General features: G+C 41.8%; 2 protein-coding genes across 4 annotated transcripts; both read right to left on the bottom strand.

The window, feature by feature from the left end:
* Positions 1-976: 976 nt before the first annotated feature.
* On the bottom strand, positions 977-7544 carry LOC141126433 (gamma-crystallin-3-like). 3 transcript variants are annotated; one of them, XM_073612389.1, is made up of 3 exons: positions 7536-7544; positions 2235-2477; positions 977-1298 (listed from the first exon to the last, which is right to left on the bottom strand). In XM_073612389.1, exons 1-3 carry the CDS (start codon positions 7542-7544, stop codon positions 1023-1025), a joined length of 528 nt encoding a protein of 175 aa, XP_073468490.1. In that variant the 3' UTR covers positions 977-1022. The 3 variants fall into 3 exon arrangements, with proteins under 3 accessions (XP_073468490.1, XP_073468482.1, XP_073468477.1); XM_073612381.1 differs by lacking the exon at positions 7536-7544 and adding an exon at positions 4784-4792; XM_073612376.1 differs by lacking the exon at positions 7536-7544 and adding an exon at positions 2994-3014.
* An 8409-nt stretch (positions 7545-15953) lies between these two features.
* Positions 15954-22726, bottom strand: LOC141121753 (gamma-crystallin-3-like). The gene is made up of 3 exons (XM_073611475.1): positions 22681-22726; positions 17255-17497; positions 15954-16275 (listed from the first exon to the last, which is right to left on the bottom strand). Exons 1-3 carry the CDS (start codon positions 22687-22689, stop codon positions 16000-16002), a joined length of 528 nt encoding a protein of 175 aa, XP_073467576.1. The 5' UTR covers positions 22690-22726; the 3' UTR covers positions 15954-15999.

Here is a 22726-nt window from a genome sequence, read left to right on the forward strand (position 1 = left end):
CTGTTGATGAAATACTCAATCTGTTTGCCTTTATAAACTGCAAGTGCTTCATTGTTCTCTAATTAGTCTTTGCTTTCTGTGTTCGTTTTTCTGGATAGTTTTATCAATAGACCTTGACATTCTTTGACAGTGTTTGTCCCCTGATTCTGAGTCTACTGCAGAATTTTATTTCTGTTAGTTGATTTCTTTTATATACTTGGCTTCTTTGAGTGGAGATCGGTTTAATGTCTATATTTAAACTAAATTTGATTCAATTTGTTATTTAGTTGATCCTTTAATGCCCCCTATGGTCACCCCTAGCATATGGTTGTTTGGACGCATATGGATACCTTGACCCATAAGTGGTTTATTTGATTCTTTCAAGAGACCAAGGTAAGGAGTGTTGTCCGGACAGCAGACACGCGCATGTATAGTTTATATTTGTCAAAACTTGTAAAATTTTCTAAATTAAAATATTATATGTATATTATGGCTTTAATATCTATTGTTAACTATAATCACTGTATGTATGTGTTTTTTTTTTAATAGAAGGCTTGTACCGTTTACTTGGACAGCATCCCCTGAAGAAGCCTGATATATGGGTGAAACATGTTGGGAACTTTATCTATTTATGCTGTATCCGTAAATACCTATTGATTGTACTTGTCAAACTGCTGTAATTTTTTATCAAATTTTATTATTTTTTTCTAAAATAATAAAAAAACTTTCTTATATAGTATAGTTGTTACTACTATTTTTCAAATCAAATTGCACCTCGAAAATCTCACTCCTCTTTTCCTATATACTTGTTACAACCACTTAAAGCTTTGACAATAAAATGAAAAGCGACATCCAGTGTACAGTATATAGTCATATACTGTAGATGATTGTGTCTCTGACTAAAAGTGGCTTTTGACTGGTTGTATGGGTTGCTGCACTTTACAAATTCTCATCGAAAATCAACATTGCATAAAAAACAAACAGAAAAAAATGTCTTTATCAAGTTTATTGTCAAGCAGAAAACTTAAAATGTTTTTAAACATTTAATAGAGATGATGGAGACGTCTGAAGGACCCAATTCTGGGGCTTGTGGCTCCCCAGTCGCTGTATCTCCTGTACTCTCCAGGTCTCAGGTAATACTGACGCCCCCTATAGTTGGGCTCCTCATAGAACATCCAGTAGCCATCATGGACATGGCAAGAATTAATGTCATTGTAGCGGAATCTCTCATAGACATGAGGGCAATCCTCAGTGAACTCCATCATCTGACCTTTGAAGTCTTCTCTCTCATAAATCCTGATTCTAAAGGAACCTTGGTGCTAAAGAAGGAAACAAAACTTGAAATTAACCAAGCAGTCAAACCTGTAACATCAACACTACCAATTTTCTCACTTCGGAGTTTTCTTTTCTTCTCTCACTTCCAGTGCCATATATATGGATTTTTCAAAAATGTTCTACACTTTTGTTTAACTCTCTTTATTAAGAATTTCATAAAAAATATATCACTTTTCTGCATAGTCACCTTCCTTTGCGATGCATTTTTCCTACCCTCGTACCTTTTTAATGCCATCAGCAAAACTCCGGGCCCTCACTGTTTCCAATGGAAATTTAAAAGTGTGGAAACGTTTTGAAGACCCCTCATATGTATTATTTATTTATTTTGTTAGGCATTTTTGGTCTGTGTTGTTTTGACATATCTTAAGACTTATGCCCCGTACACACAATCGGACATTCTGACAACAAAACCGTGGATTTTTGTTCGAAGGATTTTGGCTCCAACTTGTCTTGCATACACACGGTCACACAAATGTTGGCCAACAATTACGAACGTAGTGACATATAAGACGTACGTTATATCTCCCTTACGAACGCTAGTTTTACAAGACCGAGCGCTTCCAGCTCGTGCTTGATTCCGAACATGCGTGGACTTTTGTCCGACAGACTTGTGTAGTGTACACATGATCGGAAAGTCCGACAAGAAACATTTGTTGGCGGAAAATTTGAGAACCTGCTAGCCAACATTTGTTGGCGAAAAGTCCGCCAACAAATGTTCGATGGAGCATACACACGGTCGGACTTACCGCCAACAAGCTCACAGCCAACATTTCCCATCGGAAAATCTGATCATGTGTACGCAGCATTACAGTGTAAGATGGATCACAGGCATCAAGATTCTAAGCTGGCTACACAGGAGATTTGTCACATGGCTAGGGGCAGCGGTATGCTTTAATTCACATTGTACTGCATTGTATTACCTGGGGGCTCAGACGCACAGACCTAATGGAGTCATTGTAACCCATCCATTGCTGGAAGTCAGGATAGTCTCCTCTATGGAGGAAGTACTGGTGTCCTCTGTAGTTGGGTTGCTCATACAGGATCCAGTTTCCACTTTCCACGCGGATGGAGTTGCAGCGTCTGAAGTATGAGGACAAGTCAGAACATTCAGAGCTACACTCATAAGAGCGACCCTGGAAGTTCTTGTCTTCGTAAAAGATGATCTAATGGAATAAAAGGGTAGACATTTATTCGTATAAGCCGTGAAATGAATTTTATTTCTTGATTGTCAAAAAAAATTAAGGAAGGTTCCACACTCAATATATAAACCTAAAAACTCAGCTGGGCACACACAAGATCACAGTTAGATAAATATTAAAGCTTAACATCAGACAAAACATTTTTATTTTTTATCAGGGTGGGGAAGAATTCAAACCTCTGTTAGACTTTGATCTTTGTTTAAAGCTTTGGTTAGCCATTGGTTAGATTTCATGTCACACTATGTCAGTCTTTCTCAACGAGGGTTTCTGCAGAGGTTGCCAGTGGTTCCGTGAACAATGAGCAATATCTGTCTCTCAGTCATTATTGACATCAGTGATCTTTTTTAGCTATTGGTAAGGGGGGACACTTTTTAATTTATATCAGTATAGTAATGGTGACCCACTGACCATTAAATTAAAGAGTCACACTGACCATTAAAGTAAGGGAACACTATGCTGACCACCAATTTAAGGAGGCACTTTTCCACTGACCACCAACATAAGGAGCATTCTTCAACTCAACACCAATGGGCACTACAATTTTCATTGTCAGTGTTTCTCCCCTGGCAATTATCATTATTCATATAATTTTGTGATTATTTCTAATTTTCTCTTTGAAGTGAAACCTCAGTCAAAGAGTCAAGGAGCATTGAGCTTTTAGTTTCAAAGAGAGTACATTGGGGTAATTATCCCTGTATACACATATAGCTTTTTTTTCTTGATTCTAGCCCTGAGAAAAGTCCCCAAAACACATTTGTTTTTGATGAAGAAAAAAAGTATTTTTTGGAATGTGTGAACTGTAGCCCTAGCCCCTAAAGGGCCGTTGGGTCCCCCTTCTCCTGCACAGCCAGGCAACACACATTTTTGGCAAGCACTCAATAGTCAATAATTCAGTCCTTTGGCTTGGTTTTGATATTTTTTTTCTTAGGGGATGTAACTTGGATAAGTTTAGGGAAGTATGGGGTGCCCAGAACTGACTTCAAAGCACAAACCGTGAGGAAAACTGGATAACAATTGCTGACTCCAAGCACAAATTTCCAGGCTGTACTCCTTTAAGAAAACTTCCAAACTGACTGTGGGAATCTTGGGAATCTTGATCTTTTCCCACTAAAAGAAATCTTAAAGCATGCAGCCCAAAACTTGAAATTTTCCCAGCAGGTTTGAAGATAGACTAAGCTCTGTCCCTCCTGAAAACTAGTTAAGTCTTGCACCTGGTTGTTTTCTCCCTTGTAGGCTTGGGGGGGGGTAAACAAATAGAGATCACTCACTCAGTCCCTGGTAATTCCTGGAGCAAAGCTGGCAACTTCTGTCCAGGCCTTCTTCTGTACAGGTCCCTCTTGCTAGCATGTTGTCACAGACAAGCCTGGCTGAGGATGCAGGGGGTGGGGAAGTCTCTGGCTAATTTTCTTCTCTCTCTCTCTCTCTCTCTCTCTCTCTCTCTCTCTCTCCCTCTCTCTCTCTCAGCAGCACACTTATGCCTGGAGGCCAAGCCCCCCCCCAGCCCCCCCCCCCCCCCAGCCCCCCCCCCCCCAGCAACGGGGTCGCTTCCAGGACTCTGGATCATGGACTCTATCCCAACATGGCCAGGCTCCCGAATACTTATAGGGCACTCTCCACCTACTGGGTAGTCCTTCCCTCAGGGATTAGTAGAGTTCCCATGAACATTCAGGCTGAACTCTCCACCCCTCTGCCCACTAATTTCTGGGACCTTCTACAAGCTTCCTGAAGCCAGGGCGAGGTGACTGAGACCTTTATATGATCCTAAATAACCTGGCTTCACAGGCTATAGTGAAGCCCAACAAAATTTACCTACATTAACCAACTATGTACACAAGGGGGTACTACAGAACTAATGCGATTTTCCCATCTTTTACATTTTTTTTTTTAGTAAATTCCTCTGAGAGGGTCGCAGTTGTAGTAACAAGTAACCTCCGGGACTTCATACCATATGTAACATTACAACAAATCACCACAAGGTTCAGCGCTCCCATACCGCGAAAAGCAATAAAATCCTGGCAGAGGCTCTAACCTTTCCATACTCTGTTAGAAGGATTGTTTATATTGCCATCAATGTCCTTGTTAGGTAGATTTTCCTTCACTTGCTCTGTCAGACGCTTGTCAAATAGACAGGAAAGGGTGGAAAATTTCCCCAAAGAGAGCAATAAAAACAACATTATTTACAAAAACAATTTAAATATAAAAAAAAAAAGTATTGGAAAAAGTCAGCCTTTAATTTTTAGTCCAAAAAAGAATTGTTTTTAAAAACTCACCTTTCCCATTTTGCTTGATTTGTCACCGTTAGGGATGAGCCGAACACCCCCCTGTTCGGTTCGCACCAGAACATGCGAACAGGAAAAAAGTTCGTTCGAACATGCGAACACCGTTAAAGTCTATGGGACACGAACACGAATAATCAAAAGTGCTAATTTTAAAGGCTTATATGCAAGTTATTGTCATAAAAAGTGTTTGGGGACCTGGGTCCTGCCCCAGGGGACATGGATCAATGCAAAAAAAAGTTTTAAAAACGGCCGTTTTTTCAGGAGCAGTGATTTTAATAATGCTTAAAGTCAAACAATAAAAGTGTAATATCCCTTTAAATTTCGTACCTGGGGGGTGTCTGTAGTATGCCTGTAAAGGGGCGCATGTTTCCTGTGTTTAGAACAGTCTGACAGCAAAATGACATTTTGAAGGAAAAAACTCATTTAAAACTACCAGCGGCTATTGCACTGCCGACAATACACATAGAAGTTCATTGATAAAAACGGCATGGGAATTCCCCAAAGGGGAACCCCGAACCACAATTAAAAAAAAAAAAATGACGTGGGAGTCCCCCTAAATTCCATACCAGGCCCTTCAGGTCTGGTATGGATATTAAGGGGAACCCCGGCCAAAATTAAAAAAAAAAATGACGTGGGGTTCCCCCTAAATTCCATACCAGACCCTTCAGGTCTGGTATGGATTTTAAGGGGAACCCCGCGCCAAAAAAAAAAAAAAAAACGGCGTGGGGTCCCCCCAAAAATCCATACCAGACCCTTATCCGAGCACGCAACCTGGCAGGCCACAGGAAAAGAGGGGGGGACGAGAGTGCGGCCCCCCCTCCCTCCTGAACCGTACCAGGCCACATGCCCTCAACATTGGGAGGGTGCTTTGGGGTAGCCCCCCAAAACACCTTGTCCCCATGTTGATGAGGACAAGGGCCTCATCCCCACAACCCTGGCCGGTGGTTGTGGGGGTCTGCGGGCGGGGGGCTTTTTGGAATCTGGAAGCCCCCTTTAACAAGGTGACCCCCAGATCCCGGCCCCCCCCCTGTGTGAAATGGTAAGGGGGTACATAAGTACCCCTACCATTTCACGAAAAAAGTGTCAAAAATGTTAAAAATGACAAGAGACAGTTTTTGACAATTCCTTTATTTAAATGCTTCTTCTTTCTTCTATCTTCCTTCATCTTCTGGTTCTTCTGGCTCTTCTGGTTCTTCTGGTTCTTCCTCCGGCGTTCTCGTCCAGCATCTCCTCCGCGGCGTCTTCTGTCTTCTTCTCCTCGGGCCGCTCCGCACCCATGGCATGGGGGGGAGGCTCCCGCTCTTCTCTTCTTCTCTTCTTCTTTTCTTCTCTTCTTCTCTTCTTCATTTTCTTCTCCGGGCCGCTCCGCAATCCATGCTGGCATGGAGGGAGGCTCCCGCTGTGTGACGGCGCTCCTCGTCTGACAGTTCTTAAATAACGGGGGCGGGGCCACCCGGTGACCCCGCCCCCCTCTGACGCACGGTGACTTGACGGGACTTCCCTGTGGCATTCCCCGTGACGTCACAGGGAAGTCCCGTCAAGTCACCGTGCGTCAGAGGGGGGCGGGGTCACCGGGTGGCCCCGCCCCCCCCGTTATTTAAGAACTGTCAGACAAGGAGCGCCGTCACACAGCGGGAGCCTCCCTCCATGCCAGCATGGATTGCGGAGCGGCCCGGAGAAGAAAATGAAGAAGAGAAGAAGAGAAGAAAAGAAGAAGAGAAGAAGAGAAGAGCGGGAGCCTCCCCCCCATGCCATGGGTGCGGAGCGGCCCGAGGAGAAGAAGATAGAAGACGCCGCGGAGGAGATGCTGGACGAGAACGCCGGAGGAAGAACCAGAAGAGCCAGAAGAGCCAGAAGAGCCAGAAGAACCAGAAGATGAAGGAAGATAGAAGAAGCATTTAAATAAAGGAATTGTCAAAAACTGTCTCTTGTCATTTTTAACATTTTTGACACTTTTTTCGTGAAATGGTAGGGGTACTTATGTACCCCCTTACCATTTCACACAGGGGGGGGACGGGATCTGGGGGTCACCTTGTTAAAGGGGGCTTCCAGATTCTGATAAGCCCCCGCCCACAGACCCCCACAACCACCGGCCAGGGTTGTGGGGATGAGGCCCTTGTCCTCATCAACATGGGGACAAGGTGTTTTGGGGGGCTACCCCAAAGCACCCTCCCAATGTTGAGGGCATGTGGCCTGGTACGGTTCAGGAGGGAGGGGGGGCCGCACTCTCGTCCCCCCCTCTTTTCCTGCGGCCTGCCAGGTTGCGTGCTCGGATAAGGGTCTGGTATGGATTTTTGGGGGGACCCCACGCCGTTTTTTTTTTTTTTTTGGCGCGGGGTTCCCCTTAAAATCCATACCAGACCTGAAGGGTCTGGTATGGAATTTAGGGGGAACCCCACGTCATTTTTTTTTTTTAATTTTGGCCGGGGTTCCCCTTAATATCCATACCAGACCTGAAGGGCCTGGTATGGAATTTAGGGGGACCCCCACGTCATTTTTTTTTTTTAATTTTGGTTCGGGGTTCCCCTTTGGGGAATTCCCATGCCGTTTTTATCAATGAACTTCTATGTGTATTGTCGGCAATGCAATAGCCGCAGGTAGTTTTAAATGAGTTTTTTCCTTCAAAATGTCATTTTGCTGTCAGACTGTTCTAAACACAGGAAACATGCGCCCCTTTACAGGCACACTATAGACACCCCCCAGGTACGAAATTTAAAGGGATATTACACTTTTATTGATTGACTTTAAGCATTATTAAAATCACTGCTCCTGAAAAAACGGCCGTTTTTAAAACTTTTTTTTGCATTGATCCATGTCCCCTGGGGCAGGACCCAGGTCCCCAAACACTTTTTATGACAATAACTTGCATATTAGCCTTTAAAATTAGCACTTTTGATTTCTCCCATAGACTTTTAAAGGGTGTTCCGCGGCATTCGAATTTGCCGCCGAACACCCCAAATTGTTCGCTGTTCGGTGAACTTGCGAACAGCCAATGTTCGAGTCGAACATGAGTTCGACTCGAACTCGAAGCTCATCCCTAGTCACCGTGCTGCTATTCGTTTACACCAGTAACTGCTGGGATGTCTATGGCCCTTATATACGTCCTTTACTGCTTACACACTCACATGCTGACATTGTGCTTTGTGTGGAGTACGAATGGCCTTTTCCCTTTACTGTGTTAACCTTTGCTTGGTTTCTTTCTATAACTATTGTTTGGATCTTTCTGGGTGCATCAGCAGAGATGAGCTATACACACATGTGAAGGGTCTTCAATGTATATATATATATAGATATGTTTTTATGTACTATATGTAATAGCATTATGTTAACCACTTCAGATCTCACATCTGATCACACCCATGGATCAGAGCAATTTAAGCATTTCTGCTACGGGCCTGTTTATTCAACAATTACTCTTTCCTTAAAGTGGTTGTCAAACCCCCTGAGATATATTTACATATAGGTAGGCCTATAATAAGGCTTACCTATATGTACTGAAAATATCTCCTGAATGTGTGCCCTTCAGGAGATATTTCATGTACAATGCGCCAAACGGGCCGTTTCTTACCCCAGCGTGTGCCGTGACTGGTGGCTCCCTCGTGCATGCACGAGAGTGACACCACGCGGCTTCGGCCAGTCACAGAGCTGGAGTCCACTGCCCCGGAAGGAAGAGGGGTAAAGATGGATGCTTCCACCAGCGGGCTTCGTTTGCAGGTAAGTGGCACATAATGGGCTAGCGTGCGATGCATACTAGCCTATTATGCTTTCACTTTGCAGGGGAATAAAGAGGAAGTAAAACCCGTCAGGATTTACTTCCTCTTTAAGAGTAACTACGACTGCCGGAGAAGTTTACTAAGAGAAAATTGAAAAGGCGGTGGCACCACATTAGTTCATACAGTCAGAGAAAGAAAATACTATGTATATACTGTGTATATATATATATATATATATATATATATATATATATATATATATATATAAATATATATATACACACACACACACACACATACACACACTATATTGTCAAAAGTATTGGGACACCTGCCTCTACACACACACACATGAACTTTAATGGCATCCCAGTCTTATGCCCTGTACACACGATCGGACATTCCGACAACAAAATCCATGGATTTTTTTCCGACGGATGTTGGGTCAAACTTGTCTTACATACACACGGTCACACAAATCTTATCGGAAATTCCAAACGTCAAGAACGCGGTGACATACAACACGTACAATGAGCCGAGAAAAATGAAGTTCAATAGCCAGTGTGGCTCTTCTGCTTGATTCTGAGCATGCGTGGAACTTTGTGCATCGGAATTGTGTACACACGATCAGAATTTCCGACAATAAGCTCCCATCGAACAATTTCCGTCGGAAAATCTGACCATGTGTACGGGGCATTAGTCTGCGCCCCGAGCCCACCCTATTTTGAAGCCTAATAGAGCCTCTGGCTCTAATCACGTGCTTCAAACCCCACCCCCCATCATTGGAATCCATGATCCCGGCACCCTGTATGTAGATCAGGGAGCCAGACGAGTGGATAAGGGGGAGGCGCCGTGCCCCCCCTAGTAGACGGGCCGCCACTGGCAGCCATATAATGGGGTGAATGGACTCTTTACACTTCAAATCCCAATAGGCATTGTGCAGTAGGAGGAGTGGAGAGATGATTTTTATTACACTGCACAGGAAAGTTCTTTCTCTTGTCACCAAACACTTGTTACAACCAGGGTCACCCCTAGCATATGGTTCTTTGGATGCACGTGGATACCTTGACCCATAAGTGGTTTATTTGATTCTTTCAAGAGACCAAGGTAAGGAGTGTTGTCCAGACTGCAGACACGCGTAAGTATATTTTATATTTGTCAAAACTTGTAAAATGTTCTAAATTAAAATATTATATGTATATTATGGCTGTAATATCTATCGTTAACTATAATCATTGTATGTATGTGCTTCTTTAATAGAAGACTTGTGCCGTTTACTTGGACAGCATTCCCTGAAGAAGTCCGATATATGGGTGAAACATGTTGGGAACTTTATCTGTTTATGCTGTATCCGTAAATACCTATTGATTGTACTTGCCAAACTGCTGTACTTTTTATCAAATTTTATTATTTTTTTCTAAAATAATAAAAAAAACGTTCTTATATAATATAGTTGTTACTACTATTTTTCAAATTAAATTGCACCCTGAAAATGCCACTCCTCTTTTCCTATATACAATCTATTAAGGGATGAGGTGCTATTACTAAGTTGATTTGTCTGTGGTCATAAAATCTTTTCTACAATATTAAGGTGTCATATTACACCAATGATTGATCACTGACCTTCAACTCTGAAAAAAATAATCAACTTATTATTATCCTTCCTATTTTGAAGGTTTTTTGATATATATATATATATATATATATATATATATATATATATATATATATATATATATATATATATCATTATCATTACATTCTTTATTTATTTGTGACCATCTTTTTTGTTAGGTCATATAATTATCCATATAAGAAAGTGAAAAAGTTTAAAATCTTTTATAAACTTCTATGTTATTTATATGCAAATTTTATTTTATAAATAATCTTTTTCTAGATTGCTTTATATTAAAATTGTTTAAGATTATAGAAAAAACAAAAAGATCTTACTATGGCCAGGTTCTGTGGGGAGGACTGGGAGGGATTCATGACAAAAATACACCTTTCCCAGAGCTCAGTGGGGGTTAAGGAAGCCAATTTGGACAAATCATTTGTCAAACTCCAAAAATCAGTTGAAAAGAAAAGAATTTTAAGGGTACAAATTTTTCCCAACCTTAAAAAAAGTACATGAAGCACTAAAAAACAAACGGGAATCAATCCTACAATCATGTTCTTTAGGGATGATGTCCTTATTATGTTATCAATATGAGATTGAAATTAATGAGGTAGATGAACAAATAATAAATGGTATGCTGAACATGTGTCTTTGGCGGGCCTATCCTCCTTTTTAGGTAAGGAGCGCGAGCTAAGAGAGCACATTGAACAATATACCATTGAGATTATAAATAATAAAGAGATTAAATTTATACGGGATCAATCAGCACATGATATGGGCTTTGCCTATGAAAGGGAATCAGCAAACACAACCAAGATGTTTAGCTAAACAGAATAACCATTTGCAGTCGAATCATACTACTCATATATCTGATGCTTGTTCTGTTTCTCTTACATCTTCTAGCCAATCAACTGTCTACCAGGACATTACTAACGAAAGATCTTCTAAAAAACGTAAAGGAGATTCTAATATATCCTTTTCAGATAATGTAAAGAGCGCACCGGTATCTACGCACGAGCGTGAATCACCAGTGGTTCGACCAAAAAATTCACAAGGTCTCAACACCTCTCACCCTTCTATTAGAAAATTCACGTGGCACTCAAAATTGCAAAACTAATGTTTCAATGGTTTCTTTATCTATTCCTATTTCTTGTTCTTCAACTTTAGCACCCACAATAATGCCTACTAAGGTAAGTGACTCCACTCCTTCTATAGTTAGCAAGATTGACCCAAAAGTAGCTTCAATTTTTTTTACCTCTAGGAACACCGGAGAACAGAAATCCGGTGAAACCACATACCCCTACTGTATAATCCCTGATGAGGGGAAACAACTCCAAATCTTGAATCTTTCATCCAATACACTTACCTGTGAGGAAACCAATGTCTTGCAGCTGGGCCTTACTTTTTGCCCAGATGCAAACATTGACTGCTTTGACGTCATTAAAGACATCCATCTATTCGCTCGACGGTTAATGTTTAAAACCATTTATCATAAATCAACTCACATAGACCATCTCACCAATTCCACTGGTGATAATGATTTAACAATTAGAGAAATTCAAGCTATACAGGATTTAATGGAACTATGGAAGGAAGATGGTGACGCTAATGGAAGGAAGACGGTGACTCTATTAACTCGCCTTTTAAACCCCCCCCCCCCCCATCAGGAGTAATTACTTCCAATAGATGTTTTCCCCCTCCACAGTTATTTAGACCCAAATCAAAGAATTTTCCCACTTTGGGTAACAATCCCAACATTTGGACTTTTGTACAACAAACAACCAAAGAAATAGAGGATACTACAGGGTTGAGGTCTTTCCAAGATAATCTATCCCCCCCCCCCCCCCCTTTGAGGAAGGCATTGATATCATTACAAACAAACACTGAACTCGTAATTAAATCAGTAGATAAAGCCGGTAATTTGGTGGTAATGAACTGCAATGATTATGAAAGAATGTGTCTGTACAATCTCCAAAATCGAGAGTGGTATAGACCCATTTTAGTAACAGTCATTGAGTCCTATTGTAAAGAACATAGAAACATCATCTTAAAAGCCTATTCTAAGAACTTGATAGATAAATCAACTTGGACGTTCTTGGATGTCAATAAACCTGAAAGTCTTGACCTTTTATGCTTTACCAAAAGTTCATAAGTCATTAACAAATCTCCCCGGTCATCCCATCATTTCCAGATGGAAAATGGGAGTAGCTTAATTGATACCTATCTAGGCCCCCAAGTTAAACCTTTATTTTCCTATGTGCAGGATACAATTGATCTCATTAGAATAATCAAAGGCATTTCCATCCCTTAGGATGCATGTCTTGTCACTGTTGATGTGGAGAGCCTCTACAACACGATCCCACATGATATGGGATTGCAAGTTGTAGTAGATCACCTACATGAACGAAGTCAAACCACATATAAGTATAATGAATTTATCTTGGATTTATTAAAGTTTATCTTTACAAGGAACGTATTTATATTTGGTCTCTCCCACTACCTCTAGGTGCAGGGGGTAACGATGGGGACACGCTGTGCCCCATTGTATGCCAACCTGTACCTGGGGGGTTGGGAGAGAGACCATTTTGGAAGAGAAGATATTAAAAAATATTTGGATTATATAGTAACGTTCCATCGCTATATTGACAATATTTTAATGATATGGTCAGGTGCACATCAGGAGTTGATTGAATTCATGGAAATCTTGGGTAACAATAAATACAACCTCAAATTTACAATGCTATGTGATAAGAAATGTATCCGTTTTTTGGATATTCAGATTTTTGCTGAAACAGATGGCTCCCTGGGTACATCCCTATTCAGGAAGCCATCAGCCAGTAATGCTATTTTACACGCATCAAGCTCCCATCCAAAATCTTTGATTAACAGCATCCCCTACAGTCAATATCTCAGACTGAGACGCAACTGTAGTAGGGATGAGAACTTCAAAACTGAGGCAAATGCCCTTTATTTACGGTTTACGTGAAAGGGGATACACGCACAGTAATCTCAAAAAAGCATTTCATAGAGCCACGTTAGGGATACTCTAATTTTCAAAAAGAAAAGTAAGCCCATATCACAACCAGTGAGAATAATTACGTCTTACACAAAGCAACGTAGAAAAGTAAGACAAATTATTAATAAATCTTGGCCACTTTTATTGGCAGGTCCCATAGTGAACAAATATGTAGAAAGACAGCCACAAATAACCTATAGACGAGCAAAATCCTTAAAGGACCGTTTGGTCCAAAGTCATTATAAAACTTTAACATCATCTACTTTACCTTCTGGAACTTTTTCATGCAAAAAGTGTGACAATTTGTCGTTTTATGCCGAATAATAATGAGATAGAACTAACTAATGGTCAAATCCATAGGATTAGACATAGAGTGACATGCCAAACTCCTGGCATTGTATACCTGATGAAATGTACCTGTAAGTGCTTCTATATCGGAAACAGTAAGAGACCCTTCTTTAAAAGAATAAACAATCATATATCCCTTATTAAAGAACATAAAATGGAAACCCCGATAAATCGCCATGTGGCGTTGTGCCATGGTTTCAACTTACACACTATAAAATGTATGGCCTTAGAACACATCCCTACTGATGTTAGAGGTGGCAGTAACGATGAAAAGTTCTTACAATTAGAATAACGATGCATTCATCTATTGAAAGCGACAGCTTACCCCGGATTGAATGAAATGTTAAGCTATAAACCCTTCCTATAATATTGATATATATCCATCTGACTGACATTACTGGCCCTTCGCTATTAACTTTGCTCTTTCCTTCTTCCCTTGCCTCTCCCTCCCCTCTTTTACTCGCCTTTTTATCCCCCCCTTTTCCCTCCCCCTTCCCAAACCCCCTCCCTTTCCCCATTCCTGCCTTCCCCTTTCTTTCCCTCTCCCCTTCCCCTTTCCCTTTCCTCCCCTTCTTCCCTCCCCATTTTCCCTTCCCTTACCTTTCTTTTATGTCATGAATTCCGGTTTTTCGTTACACCTCCAATTGCCCCCCTCCCGTCCTTTCCCTTTTCCCCCCCATACCTGGTATATATATATGCGAGATTTGATTTATTTACTCTCCTAATTAATACCTATAAATATTGGACCTTATGCCATACGTTACATGCTATTAATGCATAGATTGTTTGACCAATATATATGGCTAACAACCTGACATGTCTTTTGATGAATTTATTTTATTTTTATTTCTATTTTCTATTTTTGCCCGCATTACTCCTAAATGTACTGTTCTGAGACTAATATGAATTTTCTTGTAAATATATGTGCATGTCCGCACCTGACCACACTGTCTGATCCTGTTGAAATCCATCCTCCTCAAGAATCCTTTCCATCTTTAAGCCCTATTGAGTCCCCATTTAAGCCCTTTTGCAACCTTGTTTCCTGGCATTGGGATGACCATATGGACGCTCGGGGCACTTGTGCTATAATTGGCCAGACGCCCGTTTTACCGTCCCGCATGCGTTCTGTCGCCTCGCTTCTATTTTCTCCTTTTCACATGATCTTTTCGCATCCCTTTGAGATGCGGTGAGATTTTCCCTCCATCCACCAGAGGGAGTGACGCCCCTCGCCTCTGGAGCCGATGGTTAGGACCCAGCGGCGACGAGCGAAGGAGCGGGCGTGACGCGGTTCGCGCATGCGCGGTATGGTCCTCACATCCGCTTCTGGTCTAGGCTGGATGGGGGGTATTTAAGGCCACTGGTTCCAAATATTAGAAGCTGCTGGAACCCAGGGATACATGCATGCTGCTATTGAATGCCAGGTAATCATTTGCTATTTTCGGATTTGAAAAAATCTTTATGTTTATATTTTCAAGAGAACGCATTTAGTAGTTTTTGCTCTGTTGATGAAATACTCAATCTGTTTGCCTTTATAAACTGCAACTGCTTCATTGTTCTCTAATTAGTCTTTGCTTTCTGTGTTCGTTTTTCTGGATAGTTTTATCAATAGACCTTGGCATTCTTTGACAGCGTTTGTCCCCTGATTCTGAGTCTACCGCAGAATTTTATTTCTGTTAGTTGATTTCTTTTATATACTTGGCTTCTTTGTGTGGAGATCGGTTTAATGTCTATATTTAAACTAAATTTGATTCAATTTGTTATTTAGTTGGTCCTTGAATCACCCCTAGCATATGGTTCTTTGGACGCATATGGATACCTTGACCCATAAGTGGTTTATTTGATTCTTTCAAGAGACCAAGGTAAGGAGTGTTGTCCAGACTGCAGACACGCGCATGTATAGTTTATATTTGTCAAAACTTGTAAAATTTTCTAAATTAAAATATTATATGTATATTATGGCTTTAATATCGATTGTTAACTATAATCACTGTATGTATGTGTTTCTTTAATAGAAGGCTTGTACCGTTTTCTTGGACAGCATCCCCTGAAGAAGCCTGATATATGGGTGGAACATGTTGGGAACTGTATCTATTTATGCTGTATCCATAAATACCTATTGATTGTACTTGCCAAACTGCTGTAATTTTTTATAAAATTTTATTATTTTTTTTTCTAAAACAATAAAAAAACTTTCTTATATAGTATAGTTGTTACTACTATTTTTCAAATCAAATTGCACCTCGAAAATCTCACTCCTCTTTTCCTATATACTTGTTACAACCACTTAAAGCTTTGACAATAAAATGAAGAGCGACTCTCATCCAGTCTACCGTATATAGTCATATACTGTAGATGATTGTGTCTCTGACTAAAAGTGGCTTTTGACCGCTTGTATGGGTTGCTGCACTTTACAAATTCTCATCTCATCAAATCAACATTGCATAAAAAACAAACAGAAAAAAATGTCTTTATCAAGTTTATTGTCTAGCAGAAAACTTAAAATGTTTTTAAACATTTAATAGAGATGATGGAGACGTCTGAAGGACCCAATTCTGGGACTTGTGGCTCCCCAGTCGGTGTATCTCCTGTACTCTCCAGGTCTCAGGTAATACTGACGTCCTCTATAGTTGGGCTCCTCATAGAACATCCAGTAGCCATCATGGACATGGCAAGAATTAATGTCATTGTAGCGGAATCTCTCATAGACATGAGGGCAATCCTCAGTGAACTCCATCATCTGACCTTTGAAGTCTTCTCTCTCATAAATCCTGATTCTAAAGGAACCTTGGTGCTAAAGAAGGAAACAAAACTTGAAATTAACCAAGCAGTCAAACCTGTAACATCAACACTACCAATTTTCTCACTTCTGAGTTTTCTTTTCTCACTTCCAGGGCCTATATATATATATATATATATATATATATATATATATATATATATATATATATATGGATTTTTCAAAAATGTTCTACACTTTTGTTTAACTCTCTTTATTAAGAATTTCATGAAAAAATATATCACTTTTCTGCATAGTCACCTTCCTTTGCGATGCATTTTTCCTAGCCTCGTACCTTTTTAATGCCATCAGCAAAACTCCGCGCCCTCACTGTTTCCAAAGGAAATTTAAAAGTGTGGAAAGTTTCTGAAGACCCCTCATATGTATTATTTATTTATTTTGTTAGGCATTTTTGCATTGGTCTGTGTTGTTTTGACATATCTTAAGACTTATGCCCCGTATACACAATAGGATTTTCAGATAACAAAACCGTGGATTTTTGTTCGAAGGATTTTGGCTCCAACTTGTCTTGCATACACACGGTCACACAAATGTTGGCCAACAATTACGAACGTAGTGACACACGAGACGTGCGTGATATCTCCATTACGAACGCTAGTTTTACAAGACCGAGCGCTTCCAGCTCGTGCTTGATTCCGAACATGCGTGGACTTTTGTCCGACAGACTTGTGTACACATGATCGGAAAGTCCGACAAGAAACATTTGTTGGCGGAAAATTTTAAAACCTGCTAGCCAACATTTGCTGGTGGCAAGTCCGACAACAAATGTTCGATTGAGCATACACATGGTCGGACTTACCGCCAACAAGCTCACAGCCAACATTTCCCGTCGGAAAATCCGACCGTGTGTACGCAGCATTACAGTGTAAGATGGATCACAGGCGTCAAGATCCTAAGCTTGCTACACAGGAGATTTGTCACATGGCTAGGGGCAGCAGTATGCTTTAATTCACATTGTACTGCATTGTATTACCTGGGGGCTCAGACGCACAGACCTAATGGAGTCATTGTAACCCATCCATTGCTGGAAGTCAGGATACTCTCCTCTATGGAGGAAGTACTGGTGTCCTCTGTAGTTGGGTTGCTCATACAGGATCCAGTTTCCACTTTCCACGCGGATGGAGTTGCAGCGTCTGAAGTATGAGGACAGGTCAGAGCATTCAGAGCTACACTCATAAGAGCGACCCTGGAAGTTCTTGTCTTCGTAAAAGATGATCTAATGGAATAAAAGGGTAGACATTTATTTGTATAAGCCGTGAAATGAATTTTACTTCTTGATTGTCAAAAAAAAATAAGGGAATGTTCCACACTCAATATATAAACCTAAAAACTCAGCTGGGCACACACAAGATCACAGTTAGATAAATATTAAAACTTAACATTAGACAAAACATTTTTATTTTTTATCAGGGTGGGGAAGAGTTCAAACCTCTGTTAGACTTTGATCTTTGTTTAAAGCCTTATTGGTTAGATTTCATGTCACACTATGTCAGTCTTTCTCATCGAGGGTTTCTTCGGAGGTTGCCAGTGGTTCCTTGAACAATGAGCAATATCTGCCTCTCAGTCATTATTGACATCAGTGATCTTTTTTAGCTATTGGTAAGGGGGGACACTTTTTAATTTATATCAGTATAGTAATGGTGACCCACTGACCATTAAACTAAGGAGTCACACTGACCATTACAGTAAGGGAACACTATGCTGACCACCAATTTAAGGAGGCACTTTTCCACTGACCACCAATAGGGATGAGCTTCGAGTTCGAGTCGAACTCATGTTCGACTCGAACATTGGCTGTTCGCAAGTTCGCCGAACAGCGAACAATTTGGGGTGTTCGCGGCAAATTCGAATGCCGTGGAAAACCCTTTAAAAGTCTATGGGAGAAATCAAAAGTGCTAATTTTAAAGGCTAATATGCAAGTTATTGTCATAAAAAGTGTTTGGGGACCCAGGTCCTGCCCCAGGGGACATGGATCAATACAAAAAAAAGTTTTAAAAACGGCCGTTTTTTCAGGAGCAGTGATTTTAATAATGCTTAAAGTCAAACAATAAAAGTGTAATATCCCTTTAAATTTCGTACCTGGGGGGTGTCTATAGTATGCCTGTAAAGGGGCGCATGTTTCCCGTGTTTAGAACAGTCTGACAGCAAAATGACATTTTGAAGGAAAAAACTCATTTAAAACTACCCGCGGCTATTGCATTACCGACGATACACATAGAAGTTCATTGATAAAAACGGCATGGGAATTCCCCAAAGGGGAACCCCGAACCAAAATTAAAAAAAAAAAACGACGTGGGAGTCCCCCTAAATTCCATACCAGGCCCTTCAGGTCTGATATGGATATTAAGGGGAACCCCGGCCAAAATTTAAAAAATTAAAAAAAAAAAAAATGACGTGGGGTTCCCCCTAAATTCCATACCAGACCCTTTAGGTCTGGTATGGATTTTAAGGGGAACCCCGCGCCAAAAAAAAAAAAAAAAACGGCGTGGGGTCCTGAACCGTACCAGGCCACATGCCTCAACATTGGGAGGGTGCTTTGGGGTAGCCCCCGAAAACACCTTGTCCCCATGTTGATGAGGACAAGGGCCTCATCCCCACAACCCTGGCCGGTGGTTGTGGGGGTCTGCGGGCGGGGCGCTTATCGGAATCTGGAAGCCCCCTTTAACAAGGGGACCCCCAGATCCCGGCCCCCCCCCTGTGTGAAATAGTAAGGTGAAATAATGGTGAAATTGTACCCCTACCATTTCACTAAAAAACTGTCAAAAATGTTAAAAATGACAAGAGACAGTTTTTGACAATTCCTTTATTTAAATACTTCTTCTTTCTTCTATCTTCCTTCATCTTCTGGTTCTTCTGGCTCTTCTGGTTCTTCCTCCGGCGTTCTCGTCCAGCATCTCCTCCGCGGCGTCTTCTATCTTCTTCTCCTCAGGCCGCTCCGCACCCATGGCATGGGGGGGAGGCTCCCGCTCTTCTCTTCATCTTCTTCATCTTCTTCTCTTCTTCTTTTCTTCTCTTCTTCTCTTCTTCATTTTCTTCTCCAGGCCGCTCCGCACCCATGCTGGCATGGAGGGAGGCTCCCGCTGTGTGACGGCGCTCCTCGTCTGACAGTTCTTAAATAACGGGGGGGGCGGGGCCTCCCGGTGACCCCGCCCCCCTCTGACGCACGGTGACTTGACGGGACTTCCCTGTGACGTCACGGGGAATGCCACAGGGAAGTCCCGTCATGTCCCGTGCGTCAGAGGGGGCGGGGTCACCGGGTGGCCCCGCCCCCCATTATTTAAGAACTGTCAGACGAGGAGCGCCGTCACACAGCGGGAGCCTCCCTCCATGCCAGCATGGGTGCGGAGCGGCCCGGAGAAGAAAATGAAGAAGAGAAGAAGAGAAGAAGATGAAGAAGATGAAGAGAAGAGCGGGAGCCTCCCCCCCATGCCATGGGTGCGGAGCGGCCCGAGGAGAAGAAGATAGAAGACGCCGCGGAGGAGATGCTGGACGAGAACGCCGGAGGAAGAACCAGAAGAGCCAGAAGAACCAGAAGAACCAGAAGATGAAGGAAGATAGAAGAAAGAAGAAGTATTTAAATAAAGGAATTGTCAAAAACTGTCTCTTGTCATTTTTAACATTTTTGACAGTTTTTTAGTGAAATGGTAGGGGTACTTTTGTACCCCCTTACCATTTCACACAGGGGGGGGTGGGATCTGGGGGTCCCCTTGTTAAAGGGGGCTTCCAGATTCCGATAAGCCCCCCGCCCGCAGACCCCCACAACCACCGGCCAGGGTTGTGGGGATGAGGCCCTTGTCCTCATCAACATGGGGACAAGGTGTTTTGGGGGGCTACCCCAAAGCACCCTCCCAATGTTGAGGGCATGTGGCCTGGTACGGTTCAGGAGGGGGGGGCCGCACTCTCGTCCCCCCCTCTTTTCCTGCGGCCTGCCAGGTTGCGTGCTCGGATAAGGGTCTGGTATGGATTTTTGGGGGGACCCCACGCCGTTTTTTTTTTTTTTTTTTTGGCGCGGGGTTCCCCTTAAAATCCATACCAGACCTGAAGGGTCTGGTATGGAATTTAGGGGGAACCCCACGTCATTTTTTTTTTTAAATTTTGGCCGGGGTTCCCCTTAATATCCATACCAGACCTGAAGGGCCTGGTATGGAATTTAGGGGGACTCCCACATCATTTTTTTTAAATTTTGGTTCGGGGTTCCCCTTTGGGGAATTCCCATGCCGTTTTTATCAATGAACTTCTATGTGTATTGTTGGCAATGCAATAGCCGCGGGTAGTTTTAAATGAGTTTTTTCCTTCAAAATGTCATTTTGCTGTCAGACTGTTCTAAACACAGGAAACATGCGCCCCTTTACAGGCATACTATAGACACCCCCCAGCTACGAAATTTAAAGGGATATTACACTTTTATTGTTTGACTTTAAGCATTATTAAAATCACTGCTCCTGAAAAAACGGCCGCTTTTAAAACTTTTTTTTGCATTGATCCATGTCCCCTGGGGCAGGACCTGGGTCCCCAAACACTTTTTATGACAATAACTTGCATATTAGCCTTTAAAATTAGCACTTTTGATTATTCATGTTCATGTCCCATAGACTTTAACGGTGTTCGCGTGTTCGAACGAACTTTTTTCCTGTTCGCATGTTCTGGTGCGAACCGAACAGGGGGGTGTTCGGCTCATCCCTAACCACCAACATAAGGAGCATTCTTCAACTCAACACCAATGGGCACTACAATTTTCATTGTCAGTGTTTCTCCCCTGGCAATTATCATTATTCATATAATTTTGTGATTATTTCTAATTTTCTCTTTGAAGTGAAACCTCAGTCAAAGAGTCAAGGAGCACTGAGCTTTTAGTTTCAATGAGAGTACATTGGGGTAATTATCCCTGTATATACATATAGTTTTTTTTTTCTTGATTCTAGCCCTGACAAAGTCCCCAAAACACATTTGTTTGTGATGAAGAAAAAAAGTATTTTTTGGAATGTGTGAATTGTAGCCCTAGCCCCTAAAGGACCGTTGGGTCCCCCTTCTCCTGCACAGCCAGGAAACACCCATTATTGGCAAGCACTTATTAGTCAATAATTCAGTCCCTTGGCTTGGTTTTGATATATTTTTTAGGGGATGTAACTTGGACAAGTTTAGGGAAGTATGGGGTGCCCAGAACTGACTTTAAAGCACAAACCCGTGAGGACAAACTAGATAACAATTGCTGACTCCCAGCACAAATTTCCAGGCTGTACTCCTTTAAGAAAACTTCCAAACTGACTGTGGGAATCTTGATCTATTCCCACTAAAAGAAATCTTAAAGCATGCAGCCCAAAACTTGAAATTTTCCCAGCAGGTTTGAAGATAGACTAAGCTCTGTCCCTCCTGAAAACTAGTTAAGTCTTGCACTTGGTTGTTTTCTCCCTTGTAGGCTTGGGGGGGGGGGGGGTAAACAAATAGAGATCACTCACTCAGTCCCTGGTAATTCCTGGAGCAAAGCTGGCAACTTCTGTCCAGGCCTTCTTCTGTACAGGTCCCTCTTGCTAGCATGTTGTCACAGACAAGCCTGGCTGAGAATGCAGGGGGTGGGGAAGTCTCTGGCTAATTTTCTTCTCTCTTTCTCTCTCTCTCCCTCTCTCTCTCTCTCAGCAGCACACTTATACCTGGAGGCATAAGACTCTGGATTCTGGACTCTATCCCAACATGGCCAGGCTCCCGAATACTTATAGGGCACTCTCCACCTACTGGGTAGTCCTTCCCTCAGGGATTAGTAGAGTTCCCATGAACATTCAGGCTGAACTCTCCACCCCTCCGCCCACTAAGTTCTGGGACCTTCTACAAGCTTCCTGAAGCCAGGGCGAGGTGACAGGGCGAGGTGACTGAGACCTTTATATGATCCTAAATAACCTGGCTTCACAGGCTATAGTGAAGCCCAACAAAATTTACCTACATTAACCAACTATGTACACAAGGGGGTTCTAACTAACTAATGCGATTTTCCCATCTTTTACATTTTTTTTTTTTAGTAAATTCCTCTGAGAGGGTCGCAGTTGTAGTAACAAGTAACCTCCGGGACTTCATACCACATGTAACATTACAACAAATCACCACAAGGTTTAGCGCTCCCATACCACGAAAAGCAATAAAATCCTGGCAGAGGCTCTAACCTTTCCATACTCTGTTAGAAGGATTGTTTATATTGCCATCAATGTCCTTGTTAGGTAGATTTTCCTTCACTTGCTCTGTCAGACGCTTGTCAAATAGACAGGAAAGGGTGGAAAATTTCCCCAAAGAGAGCAATAAAAACAACATTATTTACAAAAACAATTTAAATACTGTATAAAAAAAAAAAAGTATTGGAAAAAGTCGGCCTTTAATTTTTAGTCAAAAAAATAATTGTTTTTAAAAACTCACCTTTCCCATTTTGCTTGATTTGTCACCGTGCTGCTATTCGTTTACA

The sequence above is a fragment of the Aquarana catesbeiana genome, linkage group LG01 (assembly GCF_042186555.1).
Source record: "Aquarana catesbeiana isolate 2022-GZ linkage group LG01, ASM4218655v1, whole genome shotgun sequence".
NCBI lineage: Eukaryota > Metazoa > Chordata > Amphibia > Anura > Ranidae > Aquarana > Aquarana catesbeiana.